Source organism: Diadema setosum, chromosome 6, assembly GCF_964275005.1.
Source record: "Diadema setosum chromosome 6, eeDiaSeto1, whole genome shotgun sequence".
In the NCBI taxonomy this organism is placed as follows: domain Eukaryota; kingdom Metazoa; phylum Echinodermata; class Echinoidea; order Diadematoida; family Diadematidae; genus Diadema; species Diadema setosum.
Genome location: NC_092690.1, coordinates 28,779,780 through 28,798,033, shown reverse-complemented (window position 1 = coordinate 28,798,033; position 18,254 = coordinate 28,779,780). Strand labels below are relative to the sequence as shown.

General features: G+C 38.2%; 1 protein-coding gene across 1 annotated transcript in view; it reads left to right on the top strand.

Moving 5' to 3' along the window:
* The first annotated feature begins 794 nt into the window (after positions 1-794).
* Positions 795-18,254, top strand: part of LOC140230068 (hormone-sensitive lipase-like) — an 84,692-nt gene continuing 67,232 nt past the window's right edge. The window contains exon 1 of the mRNA XM_072310275.1: positions 795-1,370. Within this exon, the coding sequence (XP_072166376.1) occupies positions 795-1,370 (576 nt within the window). The remainder of the gene's footprint in view (positions 1,371-18,254) is intronic.

The window sequence follows — 18,254 nt, the reverse complement described above, 5'->3', positions numbered from 1 at the left end:
TATGCTGCAGCTGATATAAAACCGGGAGAAATTCGATTCCAGCTGCCAGAACGGGTTGATAGTACATGTCACTGTTACTAGTATATTGCGAATGGAAAGGTGTACTACACTAACTTTTCTGGTGTAACTTTACTGAAGATGCTGATGGGGTGGGTGTCTGGTAATAGGACGTGATACTGGACACTTAAAATCCTCAATGACTTTAGTCGCCAGGAGGGCCAAAGTCGACAGGCAAAAATAGGATTTTATGAATCTTGATGAAATAAAAAATTGCTAATGATGCAAAATATAAGGATTATCACTATGATTCAATTTTAGTTTACAATTCGAAGGATATATCACTGAAAACAGCTCATATTACTTTCACCGATGATCACTCTGTTATCACCCACAAGTTCTTTTATGACACCTTTGAAGCCATTGCTAGCGGCGCATTGTTTGCGCTATGTGATACCAATTAGAGTGTATCACTCCCATGCATTCTCTATGGCGCGCGCACACTCGGGTTTGTGCGTTCCGATAGGTTTCGCATAGTGTGTAATGCATGTGCTACGTTATTACGCGATTGATTTGTGCACAGGCTTCTCATTGACTGGCGGCTGGGTGTATTCGCTAGCACAGCTTCCGTACACAATTGCCATTCATCTCGTGAGCACCACCCGAACACAAATGTTACAACATTGTACGGTCGGCCACGTACCACGTCGCCCAGAGATCAGCGGATAGTTTACGGGAGATACACCCGACGGTGCGTAGTTCGGGCGAGAGAGGTGAGCGAAGTAAAGCCACTAATCATGGCTACTCTACAACGGCAAATGTCTGCCGTTTCCAGCTTTTCGAATTCGTCGTATTTCGACAATTCAGTTCTGCTGTCCATATCCACTCTACGGCAACTTGTTATCAACAACATGGAATATTTTCAGAAGGTACGCGGCGCGAACGGTGATAAATTCTACACCTTGTTTTGCACGCTCGAACAAGACGCCGACGCAATGAGACCTACTGTGGAAGCGCTGGAAAGAATTTCGCATACCTTTGATTTTGACAGTAAAGTACCCGGAAATGGCTACCGCAGCCTCGTCAAAGTGGTTGACGCCTGTGTGGACAAACTGATCAAAGTTGTCGGGAACATATCGCAGACCCGCGAAAGTTTGCTATTTCGGACAAGTCACCATCTAAAGGAGCTGGAATCGTACGGGAAAGTTCTCGGGCAGCTACGGGTGATTCTCGCCTACGCCCAGAAGTTGGTCGCGTACTCCGAGCGCGGCAATCTCTTTCCCAAGAACGATGAACATTTCCCGGATAATGTGATGTTGGAAATTCAAGCCCTTGACAGAGAATGTTTTTACGGGCGATGTCTCGGCTTTCAGGTATGTTATATGACAGATCCTCTGCTAACCTTGTTTAAACTCTGACTGACAAGGCCCCATCCCCAGAGCCCCCAACAAGGCAAGGGACATAATCCAATCAGAAATATGAAACAGAGTCTGCCCATGTAATTTTTCTATAAACTGACCTTCATTCTGCTCTGTCCAAAATCTCACGTTTACACTTTGAAATTTGTTAATTTTGAACACTACTGCTCTCTACTTCTTGCCGTAACGGTGGATTCACACTGGACCTGCGTAGAGTTGCATGGTGTTGTGAAGCGACTAATCAAACCATAATGTATGCAATTGTTAGACCGAAATAGGTCACATATTCGTGGGAAAAATTTTTGACGGAAATAAGCGATCAAAAAAGTGAGAAAAAGGGGTGTAACAGACAAGAATATTTGGGTAAATCCTTGGATCCAGCCTTGGCAGAAAAGGGTTTTTCATCGGACTGGCATGTGCTCGTACCTTGTAAGTTGTACTAGATGGCGTACAGTAGCGTAGGGGATTGCGTAGACTTGTAATTTGTGTGTGGAATGAGGGAGAGAGAGGGGAAAAATTTATGATATAGTATGTAGTCAGACAGAATTTACTGACTGATGAACATCGCCCACAAGCTCTGCAATCACAAAATAAAACAAATTGAGGTGTAGCTGAGATGTGCTCATCCTGTCCCATGTAATACAACATGAAGGTACAATACATGCCACAGTGTGCAATTTGTAAGAGGAATAAGAGTAGGAGGAGGAGGAAAAGAAAAAGAAACAACAAAACAAAAACAGAAAGGAGCATACAGAGCAATAAATTGTATAGATGGACTGGGTGCGCTGAACTATTCAACAGACATTGGCCAGCAGTATTGACTGATGCCCAGCCCAAACCAGAGCCCAGAGGCCCATTATTGGGCATTTTGATGATGATTTCATTGATGTTAATAATAACTCCAGGTCTGAGTTTTTAATGTTCATGCTTTTTTCAGCAGCTGTATCACAGTTACAATGTACAGTGATAGCAGTTTCAGTGGCAGCATCTATCCAGCAACCAGACATGAGTTTTGAGTTGTTGCCATGGTAACTAACTGCATACAGCATCTTTCAGTCATTGGGAACTCCTTTCCTCCAACCAGAAACTGCAATTTTCTCTTTAAAATTCCTGGCCCCATTATATACTCAGACCTCCTACAATTGTTTTCAAAATGCCTCTCTTTCCTCTTCTCTCTCTCCCATGTCTCTCATCTTCTCTATCCTCTTCTTGCCATTTCTTTCTTTCTTCATCTTCTTCTTCCTCCTCCTCCTCCTCCTCCTTCCTCTTCCTACTACTCCTCTTGTCCTCTTGTTCCTGTGAAAGTTCCCCTATTTGTCGCTACCCTCCTCCTCCCCTTCCATCGTCGTTGTGCTTTTTTCAATGATGTTTATAGTCTCCCACGAGTGTGCTTGCATGACCTAGTATCCAAACATAGTGCTGGGGAGACAGGAATATTCAACGACCCTTTATACTTCAAGCTGCTGCGAGGAATTTTTGGGGAAGAAGTTGAAGTGGTGCCAAAAATGCATGATGAAGTCATTGGTCATCCTGGTTTTCCACCACTAATCCAACTTTGAGTGGCTTTTTAGTCAGAGCTGATCAGTTACACTCTCGCATTGTTGAGTCCGTTTTTTGTAACGATCTGTGTCACTTACACCCTTTGATATATTGGTCATGCAGTGAAAGTAGACTGTGACATCTACTGTAGTACATTGTACAATGTAAGTGTGCCAAATCATGAGATTGCAATGCATGCTCAATGTGCATTTTGACATTTTTGTCGTAAACAGTGTTGTAGGTGTCGCAAAAGGCTGTGTTCTATTAGTTTTTACTGCTCTTCGGACATTGATACAATAATAAGCTGTTATTTTGGCACACAGATATTTTTGTGAATGAGGAGGTCACAGGCAATTGCGCGATATGTTGTTTTCGCGAATTGACACTGACGCTTTCGTAAACACACTATCACCCTTGTGCATGGTGACATTTTCACCTGTTGTAAAATTCACGATCCAGCTGTGATTTTTGAAATTTGCGAAAATTAAACCTTCAGGGAAATAACAGGGATACTTTAATGGGGACATCACTGATTTTGTTAAATCACACTGTGGAGACTATCAAATGACCACGTCTTAGTGATACAAATGTAGTCACATACTGAGCAGCTTCCACAGTAGTGAGTACCTTTCATAGCGACTCAAAAACTCTGACATATAATGTATGTACATGGGATGCTATACATGTAGCTCTTTTTTGTACATTTTTACACACTAATAATTTAAAGCTTTTGAGTCACTACATAATCTTGAAAAGGCATGTGGTATATAATATACAGTACACTTGTCATACTTTTTGATACAGGAAATATTCCCAGTAAAGACCATTGAGAGAAATGTTCCATACAGATAGTAGCAACTGTTAATATTGATCCTTCTTCTGCACTGAAAATGGTAATCTGTAAGTAGCAGCTTGGCCTGCCCTCTTTGCTACATTGTATCAGGTAAAGTCTTTCGTAAGAACAGTACCTGGTATATCTAGGCTCTATCTTTAATATGCATCAAAATGTCAAATCCCTCGAGTGGTGAGCCTCTGAAATGGAAGTCTCCTTATATGCATACATTTCGACCTGTAAAAAAAAAGAGAAGAAGAAAAAATGGCTCTAGATACATGTAGATATAAGTCTATATGGGCAATTGTGTCAGACAAACGTTTCATTCATCTCACAGTAGTGATGATGGATAAAACAGAAAATGAGAAGAGGTGCACATTGTTGTACAGATATAAAAATTTGTTATTTAATTTTTGGTTTGTTACGCATCTTGAATGCCTTTTGGAGTGTATTGGTACTGCCTGTCATATTGTGGACATTCCAAGAATATATTATAAAAGCAAGGATTGAAGATGGATCATATCCTCATTTTGTTCTGTCTTGTATTGTGTCTGCTTGTTGAATTCTTTCCAAATTTAATAGGCAAGGGGATACAATGTACAACTTCCATGTTGTGTACTAGGCTTCATATGCACCTCCTAGTTGTTTAAAATGAACTCTACTGGAAACTTCTAGTTTGGATTTTGGACCCTAATTCTGAAGGCTATGGCTTTGGGATGTTTTAAAATAATGGTACAATGGCACATGCCATGTCAACATATCACCGCTTTGTGGTGCATTAGTGCTTGTAATCTGTATTTCAAGGTGATGCTCATGGCTCCTCTCTTTACCAGGTCGATGAAAAATATCGAAACTGAGTAAAAGAATTTTGATTGTGTTTAATAAATATAGTATAGCATAATATAGTTCAAAGGAACATACCGGAAGGCACTGCCTGAAAATATTCTGAATCGATGCTGAGAGTGAACAGAGTGCCATGTTTGAGTTGCTGGAAATAGAAATCTTGAAAAGTTCAGCAGAGTGAACCAGCGAGAGAGGGAGAGGAAGAGAGAGAGAGAGAGAGAGAACGGTCAGGGTGGGTGGGATGGGGAAAGGCGGAATTATGGGGTAGGGATGCATGGGGGGAGGGGAGATGTACGTTCAGTCTTTGGCCATTTACATACACTTGTAACCTGTAGGACCTAAATATAAACATGAGTGTGGTGCTATAATGGGCCATTTTCTCAAATATGCCTGAAATTTCACAGACTTTATATTGATCATAAGCAGTCTGAATGTTGACAAGATCAAGAATAGCATCGATACCTTGCATTCTAATCTCTGATGGTATGTATCTTCCTATATTGATCAACACCTTTCACCATTTTACAAACTATATCTGCCGTGTAGAGATCTTATACCAGGTATAGTGCATGTGGCCGTGGAAATGTTTTTGCTGTGCAGTGTTCCTTGGGTTGCCTTCTGTAGCTTTGATGGAACGTGAACGGAAGCAGCAAAATGAAGTGTATCAATAGAATTAAGATCATTTGCTACTTTCAAAACTTCTTTCAGTGATATGTGTCACCCAGTCTTCTCTTGTAATGTTTTCTTAAAGAACAAACAAAAAAATAAAATTGTTGACAGTTTTGGCAAGTGCTCATATTTTGTTGGCAGGGTTTACCAACAAGTACATTGTAGCTGAATGTACAGTTATTCATTGTACAAATAATACTTTTTAGTTCACAAGTTCACCTGTTTTGGACAAAGGCTGCATTTTGTAGAATTGCCAGAATTTTAGGGTGAGGAAGTTGGAATGCGTGGAGTGTATGGGTCAGTTTATAGTGGAAAGCATGTTGTACACAAAGTATCCTATAAGGGGACAAGTTTCTAATGATTTGGTAATGTATTTAACCAGAGCTGCTATAAGTATTGTGCAGTATGTTTTTTTTTTTTTAATCTGTTTTGATAATTCACTGTATGTATCCCTTATACCCATCATTGTATCTCAAAGAAATAAAGAAAATTACTATTGTTTTCATAAATTGTGCTACATTCCTTTCATAGTATTCTCTCCCTAGTTGTCATTATTTCTAAAAGAAAATACCGTTGTATGTGAATATTTCTGCATGCAGAATGTCTCTTTAGTGTGTCTCAGAGCTAACAAATCTTGTTTTACACACATTTATAAGTCAAAAGTGCATTATTTGAAGAATGATAATTGGCACACCATGTGAAATAGAAAAAAAAAAGAAGAAGAAAAAGATAGTGGCAGTCAGCACATATTTCAAACAGCCTCCAGGCTCATCAGCAGCTGCTGACCAAATTTGTACATTGCACTGTCTTATTGATAGGCACAGGACACGGTCTCAAGTGAAAACGAAACTGAGAAAAATGCATCTGGGCATGTAAAATATTTTGAAGTGTGATCCTATTCTATTTGGCTGTTGCAATAAATAGCGTTTGTGTTAAAATGCTATAAGGTCGTGTATCAAGTTTCCAGTTTTGTAGTGGTCTGGGTATTCATCTGTCACAATCTATCAATCAGAGACTTTTCTTTGGAAGGATAGTTCTGTACAAGCCAGTCATGCCAGTCACCAAAGCACAACCTGAAAATCAAGCACTGTGATATAAAAGTTTCTCAAAACAAATTCATTATAAAACAGTGTCTTAATCCACACAAAACGTGACTATGGAGTTTTTATACAATTTGAGAATACAAAGTAGAATATATTTGCTACAAAAGGCTAAGAGGTTGTGTCAACAAAATGTGTTTCTGAACTACTGTTACTTCCTCCTATTTTATTCTTTCAGACAGAATATGATTTTGAGTCAAATCTTTCCTCTGGTATTGCAACACTTTCTGTGCTTTTTATTAACAACATATAATGTTTTACCAGAACTCCATATTATTCCTGCTCTGATATGCCTACACCCTCAGCACCCTGGTACAATATGCCCACCCTTGCTGCAAAACCCTCTCCCCACTATCCATGTACCCCCTACCCCAACCTCTCCCTCCCCAATGTGCTGGCGTCCCTGATCCATGTTTGAAATGCATGATATTTTTCATGTCAGCCTACCACAGTGTACATCACACAGTGACAGGACTACAGTTTACCTGTACTGGTAGCTTTGAGTGTTTATTTGTTTGTTTATTTGTTTGTTTTTCATTCCATCCATCTTGATCTCCTGAGTCGGAGGACACTAAAATCTGATCAAAGAGTTTGTGACTTCACTGCATGTTCTGAAATCTCGAGGAGTGCATGGCGTTTCTGCAGTCATTACATACGAAAGCTCCTTTGCGATGACTCATTGATAGTCAAGATGCGCAGTTCTGTACCATAGTGATAGTGTTATGTTGTGAGAGATTAGTCATTGCTGATTTCAGTCAAAGTATTGAGGTTCAATGAACAAGATACCTTGGAAATGGAATCCCTGGACTTGAGGTTGAAACTTGGCATGGTGCCCTCTGCGTAGGCAAAACTGAACTTGAGAATTACATTAGTTTGACAGGTGTTTCCAGTAATTATGCCAAAACTTTGGGTAGCACAAATTAGTTTGCATGGACTTGAAAGTAGAAGAAGACTTTCAAGTGGCAATTTCATAAATGTATCGGCATTGAATGAGGCTATATTTAGAATCTGTTGTCTCAGTTTCATTCTCTTCACCCTGTGACTTCATTTGGTGTGCTGAAGCATACTGCCCTAGGAAATTATTGAATTTATATAATATTTAATATTTGTATTTGTTGCTTTGCATGTGAAGTACAGCCAGTCAAGGTATCTAGAATGTTGAATAAAGAAATAAAACTCTTCTGTGAATGTAGAGCCACGTCGAAACCGAGCCTTATTTATTGAACAATCAATATTCCGAGGAAGAAAGGACAAAAATTCAAACTATTTTGTATCACATGTCAGTTTCATTGAGAGCTTGAGAGAAGTGTCTTGAAGAATTACTATATTTCAGTGCACATGTGTGTGTGTGTGTGTGTGAGAGAGAGAGGGGAATTAGTGTATGTTGCACTGTGTCTTGAACAGAGACTATCAAGCATTGGCCTGGGTGAAATGCACTTCATGTATTAAAAGGAGGCACTCACATGCGCAACCTTTTCAATGACTGTGGCTTGGCTATGAACTACACTGTGATGGCTGTGGTCTGAAACAGAAAAGAGATTGTTTAGCCAGGGAGACTGCACTATTACAAGAGGATTAGCCAGCGAGGCGACCCCCTTGGGTAACCATGAATCAGGCCCAGTGGTCTGCCTAAAGCCAATTTAATGCCACTAATTGTATTGTGGATACATAGCCTCCGATAGATGATAAATTATGCAAATTGCTCTGAGTCACATCAGTGCTTAACTCTCTCCGTCTCATTGTGAGCAACAGGTCTCGTACAATGTCAGTATAATTTTTAGCATGCTGGTCCCAAGAATGTTAAAAATCAAGCTGCCAGCACCTGCAAGTATTTGTGTATCAATGATCACTGTTATCAAAAGCCTAGTTTTAATACAAGTGTAGCTAAAAAGCTAATCCTGTATATATGCCTGCATGGGACAGAAACACCAAATAAATGATACTAATATGCTAAAACCTGATTTGCGATGGGTGCTGTTCGTTATTCCGAAGGTTTGTTAATCCGAAACACACAAATTCCCTATACCTAGAGGTTCGTTAATCCGAAAATGAAAAAGGGTTTGTTGATCCGAACATTTGTGGCGTTATTCCGAAGGTTCGTTAATCCGGAGATTTGTTAATCCGAAGATGAAATTTGGAAAAACGAACCTTCGGAATAACGAATCTTCGGACTAACGAACCTTCGGAATAGCGAACCTTCCGTTATTCCGAAGGTTCGTTAATCCGAAACACACAAATTCCCTATACCTAGAGGTTCGTTAATCTGAAAATGAAAAAGGGTTCGTTGATCCGAACATTTGTGGCATTATTCCGAAGGTTCGTTAATCCGGAGATTTGTTAATCCGAAGATGAAATTCGGAAAAACGAACCTTCTTAATAACGAATCTTCGGACTAAAGAGCCTTCAGAATAACGAACCTTCGGAATAATGAGCTGTAACCATTTGCGATAGGTGTACATAAAAAATTTATGCTTGTTGAAGGAAGAATAGTGAGTTTGGGCAAAAACAGTGCGTTTAATGGCTACCACTACACTTTTCAGTAGAATCAGGGTGCTACAATGTATGATCCTCTTTGCCCCATTTGCCTTGTATTCAAATGTATGCACTGCTGAGCAAGTATGTGTATGAATGGCACTTGTCCACTAATGCTGTTTGTACTGGTGACAGCCTCCCTCCATACAGCATTAATGGCAATTTATGATGATTTGTGCTGAATAGGGCCCATTTGAGCAGGAGGGACAAATCTTTTATAGGAAGTTTGTATTAATGCCCCACCTTTGTGGGCCTTGATTAAAATGAATTCATACAGGAACTATACTTCAATACCACCAAACACTTTGCATTCTTTTTATTCTTTTGGAATGATACAGTGTAGTATTGGTTGAGGTGAGGATTCAGCTTTTAACATTTTGCGAGATATTTGGAAACCTCTCCATGAAATACAGTTGTACATGTATTGAAGAGCGTACAAAGTGGAATTAAAAGTTTATTTGATGAAAATTGATTTAAAATTAAATGACTAAGATATCCAAAAACAAGGTAAAACAAAGCGATCCTAGACCGTAGTAAAAGTTGTGGCTTGTCACATTTTATTAGGATCGCTTTGTTTGGATATCTCAGCCATTTTATAAAGACCAATTTTCATCAAATAAATTTTGAATTCCAAAGAATTAAACATGTTCTTTCATATTTCATACTATGCTTCTCATTACTAATCATATTACAATGTATGTCACAAACACACACACGTATTAAAGTGGGAAACCTGCAGCCCCATCTACAAGTACAGTGTAAACTAATGGAATAGATGATGCTTCTTGCTTGACTTTCTTGTTGAAAGTCTGTTTAAATGTCAGATGGCAATTTGCTTGGCAGGATCTGGGCCTTTGTGCAATGAATGGAATACTCTGAACAAGGCATGCTGGGCAGTCAGGGTATCTAAGAATGTAATTTTCAAGCCATGCACCTGTCTGAAACTATCCATTACTGGTACTGTAAAAATAGGAATGTTCGCATGCATTTTAATTTCGCGAGCTCCAAGTTTTGCGAAATTAAAATGCACGTAAAATTTCTTGTCTACCCTACATGTATATGCATCGAAGGCCAGTAGCAATTCACGAAAATTTCATGCCACGAAAAAGGCCGTCGGCACCAATTCGCGAAAATTTCGTGCCGAGAATATATCAAGTTTTACAGTATGTGTTCTTTCTCTATGGGTCACTGTAGCCAGAAAATCTGCATAGATTTTGTGTCTGTGAATGTTTATCCAGTTTACCGCTTCCTATTGAAGTAAAAAAAGAAAAGAAAAAAAAAAGATGCAGTTTATCTTTAATCCAAGAAGGTAAACAATGATTGCTAGATTTTTTTCTTGATTTTTTTTTTTTTTTTGTCCCTCAAATTAATCACTGTTTTGGGTTGGCAAGAGTGACTTTCCAAGTACACTTTATGCACAGGTGTGTAATCAATTGAAAATGTACATTCACCATTAGTAGGCAGGGTTTGACAGGCTGTGTCTGTTAAATCTCCATGGCAACCAAAAGACTCCTGCTGTAGTTAACTTCAACATCAACTTCCAGTTGTATACAGGGATGCTTCATTCTCCAGTATGATACTGTCACTGTTAAATCTCCATGGCAACAAGAAGGCACAACATCTTTTTTTTTTCTTTCTAATGAAGTACTGTCAAGAGAGTAGTTTGACTGTGAAACACACATACAATTGGAGTTTCAGTACAGTACAGATCAATGTACGCAAGTGTACACTGTACTTGCACACATATTATACTGACAATCATACCAATGTATCGCATGTGTATGAGCATCCTCAGTGTACATGATTGCATAGTTGTGTACATACCATGGTACATACATACACTACATACAGTACTCTGTGACAGACGAGTAACCAACACGCACACACCCCGTTCTTGGAATGTTTTCATTATGTTGAATGCATGCTGTGTATGTAGAATGTCAATGATACACTGTACAAGTGCTGTACTACATAAATGTGTGCACTGATAACTCTTAGCACTTAAATGCACACATCTGAGAGGATGTTCAGTACATATTATACACCTGTATTTCAAAAGTATTTCAGGTTCCAAAGTTTGCTTTTAAATGAAAGGGTCGTTGCACTGTAGTAATGTGCAATCTGTACATTGTAGCATTGATTTACCATTATGTTTTTGCAAGAAAGAAATAGTGTTACACTGTATATATCTAAATATTTGCTAGTTGTGCTATCACTTGCCTAGCTTTTAAAAGAAATGGACCTCATTTCATTAACAGATGATAGGATAGCAACTCTTGCTGGAATGGCAACTTCCCATAGCAGCAGCCAATTAGGAAGCTGGATTCTTGTCATTACCTTGACAATTGCTATCTAGCAAGTGTTGCTATCATATCAACTTTTTATGAAATGGGACCCAGAAGTGAAAAAAAAAAAAAAAAATTCTTTCAGGAAGCACTAAAAAATAAACTGCCAGTCCTGAGGACCTCATTAGAATGGGAGTTGCCTGTATTTTAATCTTTCCCATATATTATATATCTAAAAAAAATAAATAATAAATTGTATGTATTATATACATTACTTATTAGATTTTTTTTCCACTTTAAAAGACACTGGTGTGGAAGAAACTGTGCAGTGAGGCAACAAATATAAATGTCTCCGATTCCTGCCATATGATACAGCTGTTGGAGGATGCATTACAGTTGATCAGAGAACCGGGGCTGGCGAAGGGGGACAGCTGGCCGTTTTTTAATCATTAACTCCCGAAGTCAAAGCCGATGGCACATTTTTTCTTCATGTACACACACATTAATTGAATGCTGTCAGAGCTTCTGTAGCCTCCCTGCCAGGCACTTCTGTTGATATCTTCATAAAAAGCCAGAGACGATTTCTAATTTAGTCACACAACCCCACCCCCTCCCCCCCCCCAAAAAAAAAAAAAGAAAGAAAGAAAGAAGGAAAGAAAGTAAAGGAATGTAAACACAAACAAATAAGCTAACCAAAAAAAAAAAAAATCTACAAAACATTTGGTATGGTACATGAAATGCTGAATTGATTTATTGTTATATGATATTGTATCAGATACAAAACCAAGAGCCAGTTGCTCATTTTTATTCTTGTGCACACATACTAAAATCAGTGCTGTCAGAATTTTTGTAGCGTCCAGGCTGCACATTAATTTAAATTTGGCTAGTTTATATGATTTAATTTTTCGGTTCTTGATGACTCAGAAACAAAATGAGCATGTCATGAACCAAACAAAACATAGATTTCAAAATTACAGAGTTCACATAGAATTTTATGCAGTATTTCAGTTGAATGTGCAATATTATTTCTATAATTGAAATCAATCAAATACCAAATTGGCAAGTTTAGGAATTGGATTCATGTGTGATTAATAAAACTTGATTGCTGAATGTCTTGTAGTTTCATTCATCCATAAAAGATACTTTCCTTTTCAATTCCCCGGAAGTTTTGTGTCCATTTTCTTTTCACTCCACTCTTGATAGTATTTCTTTATCCATTTTCCACTTTCTGTATCGTAGACTTTAAATCTTTAATTTGAGGTGAAACCTTCCAGCAAATTCTGATTCAGAGAACCAAACACCGAGGCTCCAAATTCAGACCATGTTTTCATATATATATATATATTTTTTTTAACCCGGAGAAAAACAACTGTCACGACAAAATTAAACTAATTATAAAGCCACCTGGAGCTGAGTTCAATACAAGATTGAAGTGGACACAATGTACCTGCCTTACCATTTGTTGTTGATTTAAAAAGGGGGGGGGGGGGGATGGGAAATTGCGGTTTTGTTTTTCGTATGATTCAGAGACTGTGACAAAGTCATCGCTGCTGTCAGTTGTTGTAGTTGTGGTTGACAACAAACAAATAAACAAACAAGAGAGTAAATATTGCCCAAAGATCGACTAAAGACAGAAGTGCTGGAACTACCTGGATGTGGTTGATTGATCGTTCAGCGTGCTGAGATGTCAATGGAGGGAAAAACATGAACTACACATCACTATGCCATGGGCATGGATGTACAATTGTACAGTTGAACCTCTCGTATCCGGACAAGTTGGGACCAGGGCTCATCCGGATAAGGGATTTGGCCGGATACGGGAGACTCAATGCTTTATACATGTACATATACATACACATGTGTACTGATGTAGCCCATTGTAGTACCACATGTAGTAATGTGTATACTGCAACCTTTTCATTGTTACACTCAGTAACAGACCCCAAAATAGAGGTTCGTGTTAGCAAGAATGAAATCATTTTGTTTTATAAATTCTTGGAATGATTTACCTAAATAATTATTGAGAAATGTATCAAGTAGATCTTGAAAATAAACTGTACTCGGCAAAGTCGACTGTAGGTCGCCATTGTTAGATTGAGTTGGGAATCCCCCTTTCCTCCCGTAATTATTAAAAAAAATCACGGCGAGATTGCGTCCGTATAATAGAGAGATCCGGATAAAGGGAGGCCGGATAAGAGAGGTTCAACTGTACAATTTGTACATGTGTACAGTGTCTTCACTTTTATAGCTGTCCATGTTGCCACCCCTATTACAACAAGCTCATGACATACAGTATGTAAACACACACACACACACACACACACACACACACACACAGGCATTCACATAGGGGTATATTCGAAATACATGTAGCAACCTCTTCTTTCCTACATTGGAATGCCAGTGAAAGTTGCACTGTTCACCGGCAGATGAATATTTCGAATGGTATCACACAGCAGAGAGAGAAAGACACTACTATAAAAGAAGAAAAAAAACAAACACCCAACTAAACAAAACACATAACAACTGAAGAAAGACTAGTCAGAGTTTGTTTGTTTTTTTTTTTTTTTGCCTCTATACGATGTGTAGGTCTATAATATGCAATACATCATTATGTTGCCTTATAGTGAAATGAAGTGTGATGCATGCAAAGATACATAGTACATACATGTTGCAACTGAGGGACAAATTGTCCATTCATCAACATAAAAAGTACCACCAATTATCCAATGCCATATTGGTAGCCACAATGAAAAATTGAATAATCGGTGTTTATATAAACTGATGCAGGCTAATTTGTCGTAAAAACAACTTGTAACGAGAATTCATTAATTTTGATTTGCCACACATGTCTTTTTTTATGCAGATGAGGTGCTGGCAATTTTGTGGCAACCCAAAATGCATTATGTGTAGTTTGAAGAATTTGTGTAATAAAAAAATAAATTTTATGTGTGAGGAGAAAGTCATTAAAAAAAAAAAATTCAGGAGGGTTCTGCATGCTTGAAAGTCAAGTTGTCATGATCTACATAGTAGCAAGAAAATGCAACCAGCATCCAACAAACTTTGTTGTGTTTGTTGTGGAAGTGTTTTCTGGATGAATAATGACCATTTTCTCTCAATTTTTGCAGAAGGATTATCAACCTTCTTCATGATCCTGTTCAGTATATCTGGAGTGTAATAAGTCCTGATATATTTTCATTGATATTCTTTAATAAATCTAAACTCTAGCTAATTCCAAAGGAATGATAATGTTTCTCTGTATAAACATGTATTCAAACTCAAGGTCATATGTCTGAAATGAGTTTTCTGATGTTTTCTGTAGGATCCATATTTGATTGATTCTTTTACAGTGGTGTTTGACTTGATGTAAACATCTCTGGGTCTTTCTTAGTCTCACTCCAAGACTTTTCCTCAAGGTATTGTAAAGTTTTTTTGCGGGAGTCCCTCAGGTGTTTGTTTCCCGTTGCATAAAAGTTGTGCGCTGTCCATGCCATGAATGTCTTCTTCCTCATTCTCTGCTTGAGCAATGCGAAACCATTTGAGATGCTCACTGCGATATCAAATATCGCCGATGGCGTCGCCGAATCCGTCGATGTGGGCGGTGGTGCAGTACGCAAATGAAGTCCCGGTATCTCCCGCGCAGACATTCCTACGGTAGGAGTGCGGATTTCACCGCGGCTGCAGACGTAGGGAGTAGACGAAAACAAATTGAGAGATCTGAAACTGGATTCCGTGGCACTTTCCACCACATCTTGTTTTCTCCCCCGTTTGAATCTCAATGAACAATTTGGCATGGATGTCGGTTAGGAGCCTGTTTTGAACTTCTTCTTTTTGGTGATAGTGGCCAACTTTCTTTGGCAGGATTGTCAAGCCCACATAAATGGCAGTAGCCCTTTTGTTTGTGTGTGTGTGTATGTGTGTATGTGTGTATGTGTGTCTGTGTGTCTGTGTGTCTGTGTGTCTGTCTTTTCTCTTCTTCATCTTCTTCCTTCTTCAAATTCTTTGAATTATATCCTGCAAATTTTTCAGTGGTAGGATTCCAAGAATTTTACAGCTTTGTACATCAACTCCACTCCGCATTGTTTTGCTCAAGGCAAAAATTGTCATGCAGTTTCGTATCCTACCAAGAATCTATGAAAGCTGGGTGGTATGGTTGTGGCATCATTTACATAAATCTTCTAGATACACGTATTAACATCTTTCCGTAAACACGATGACATGCAGTATACAGATCTCACAAACGTGTGTCTCAATATCCTGTGCGGAAATACCTAAATCTCTTCAGAGCTTTTAACCAGTACCACAGAGCTTTATCAGTGTAGAGGAATCTCCCCAGAGTGCTGTAGATTGGATTTCATGGCATAGCTCTGTAGAGTTCAACAAATGATGTAAACAAAGATCCTGTATACAGCGTAGGTACATGCAATCTGATTCAAACTTTCCAACACAAAAACAAGTACGTGGGACAATGAAACATTTTTTAATCATTTTTTTTTTTATAAACCAAACACAGTACAAGACTGACTCCCATTTCATTCACATGCTCTAGGTTTAACTACAATATATCCTAAAAGATGATTTTTTTTTTTGTCAAAGCTATTCTTTCATATTGAAACTAGTATGTTGTGTTGATTTTTTTTTTTTTTAATATCATTGACCATTTTGAGCTGAAAATTTGCCATAGTTATATTTCTCCTGGTTTGCTAGTGCATTAATTCTAATACAGACCTGGAAATTAAATTGCTGTAAGAAGCATGAACAAAATAACACATTTTTGGGAAAAAAGAATTTCCCTTTGTAAACCGCTGTCACTTAATTTACACGCTTTGTACAGTTGCAGTCACGAGTCCTTTAAATATAGACCTAAAGCCACTGGTATTTACTCTACAACATAACAGGAGTCCTTTAAAAATAACAACTGAAATATTCATTTTCATTTTTCAATATAACAAGTAAAATGGCAATAGTACAGCAATTGCCAAAAAGAAAAAAAATGGAAGTACAATGCATATTTCATACATCTAATATAAAGCCCATCTCTCAAAACAATTCTCCCTACCTAACCTAAATTCTACCTTTCTACCAATTACCCTAATTTCCCATTACAATTTTACTACCTATTTTACCACCTTTACAACCACTCATAAAAAAAACTCAGTTACCAATGTATAAAACACAAACAAAGAAAAAAAAAACCTATTCACAGTCTAAAATGATATACTGTACTTTACAAAATCCATATAAAACTACTTAAAAATCCAAGTTGTTATCACTATAAGCTCTGCCAGCTCCCTATCAATTTTAGACCTTTTTTTTTCATTAAAAAAAAAAAAAATTTTTCGGGGGGAATTATTGATATGCTGTGTATCATGTCTTCTCAAATTCACTCAAATACATAGTAACTACACGCATTATATTGCCATCTGATATTCCTTGTGCAAACGGCTGCTATTTGAGCAAAGTGATGTTGCTGCACGCACGTGTATTTCCATATGATATACGACATGAATGAACATACTCAAATTACGCAGGATGTGTTTAATGACAGGCGTCACACCACTGTTGGCTAAAAAAGGGGCAGCTTTTAGCCCATCCTGAGATCGAATGTAGTGCAAACACGGAGCTGTGTCGTAAAGGTGTTTCCGCGCAGCGCGAAAGAGTGGCGCTATTGTAATTCGCCGGCCGTTTGCGCAGACGGTGGGTAATGTTTGCTCTCTCACCGCACTCGATGGAAGTGATAGCATCATGCAGTGTGAGATTCTGGTTGCTTTCCATTTTTGCAGAGTGTTTTTTAAACCGCTTGTCCAATAAATTATAGTTAATGGTCACCGCCCGTTTGGAATGAAGAAGGTTGAGATTTCATCTACGAAAGTTGATAACCATCAATGTGTCATCTGTACGTACAGTATTCACACTCTGACCTTGAAGGTCCTGTTTACCTTTGGGAGCAGTAATTTAAAAAAATGTTCAAGTTATCAAATTTCATGTGTATGTGTAGGTCTGTTGTACCCCAAAACATCCTACCATATAAAATTTTTGCAATAAAGCCTAAGATATAGTAAAGGAAATCAATATCAGTATTTTTCTCAATAAACTGTAACTGTAGATGGTTTGGTCTGGAAACATTTTCATTGTTATTGTTGTTCACATTTTGTATCCTATACCGGTTTAATTTTTTTATGTTGATTGTTTCTATCTCTAACTCACATTTTAGAACTATATAGTTTAATGCACTAATGCTGGGTTTTTGTTTCATCTGCACATTGTAAATTATGCCTTTAAGATGAGGATATATGTGGTAATGTACACATGTATGAGTACGTGCCAACCTGTGGTTGAGGAAGAAATTCTGTTTGAACATGGTTGTCTGTACCTACAATGTACACGTGTACATGGAAAAGCATGTGATTCAATACTTTAACAGCATTGGGTGAAGTGTGGATCTGAGTTTCCTTCCTTTTTTTTTCCCATCACTTTTCTGTCATCATTTTTTACTTCTTCTTTTTTTGTTCCGAACTTGCGGAATGTTGATGAAACCAAATTGGTCTGCTCAAAATGTCCATGTACTGATGTGCATTGTTCACACTCCATGCAGTTGTACTAAATGTCTCTCATCATAAGTCTACCAGATCAATGATTTTACAGTCACAAAGATACAGGGGGACATCCCTGCCCCCCAAAAAGTCTCATACAGCCTGCTACAAAGTTATTCCAAAATCTAATATCTTCTTCACCAGAATTGTTCCTTTAATAGATATGAACCCATTGAGGGTGAGTCCTGAGTATACTCTGGCAGATGTCTATGGGAAATGCGTGTTGAAGCAAAATCAGTCCATCCTCAATGGGTTTTAGGACATTAGATGGAGGTCCCATATGCAAAGAAGTCACAACTCATATAATAAAGATACCAGTTTATTACTCGGTGAAGTGGTCCACCTATAACAATTGTACCCACCCACATGAGAAAAATGGGTAAATGATGCTTTACATCCCAAATGGTTTGCCCCAGGTGACCACCAATAGTCAGCATGTATCAACC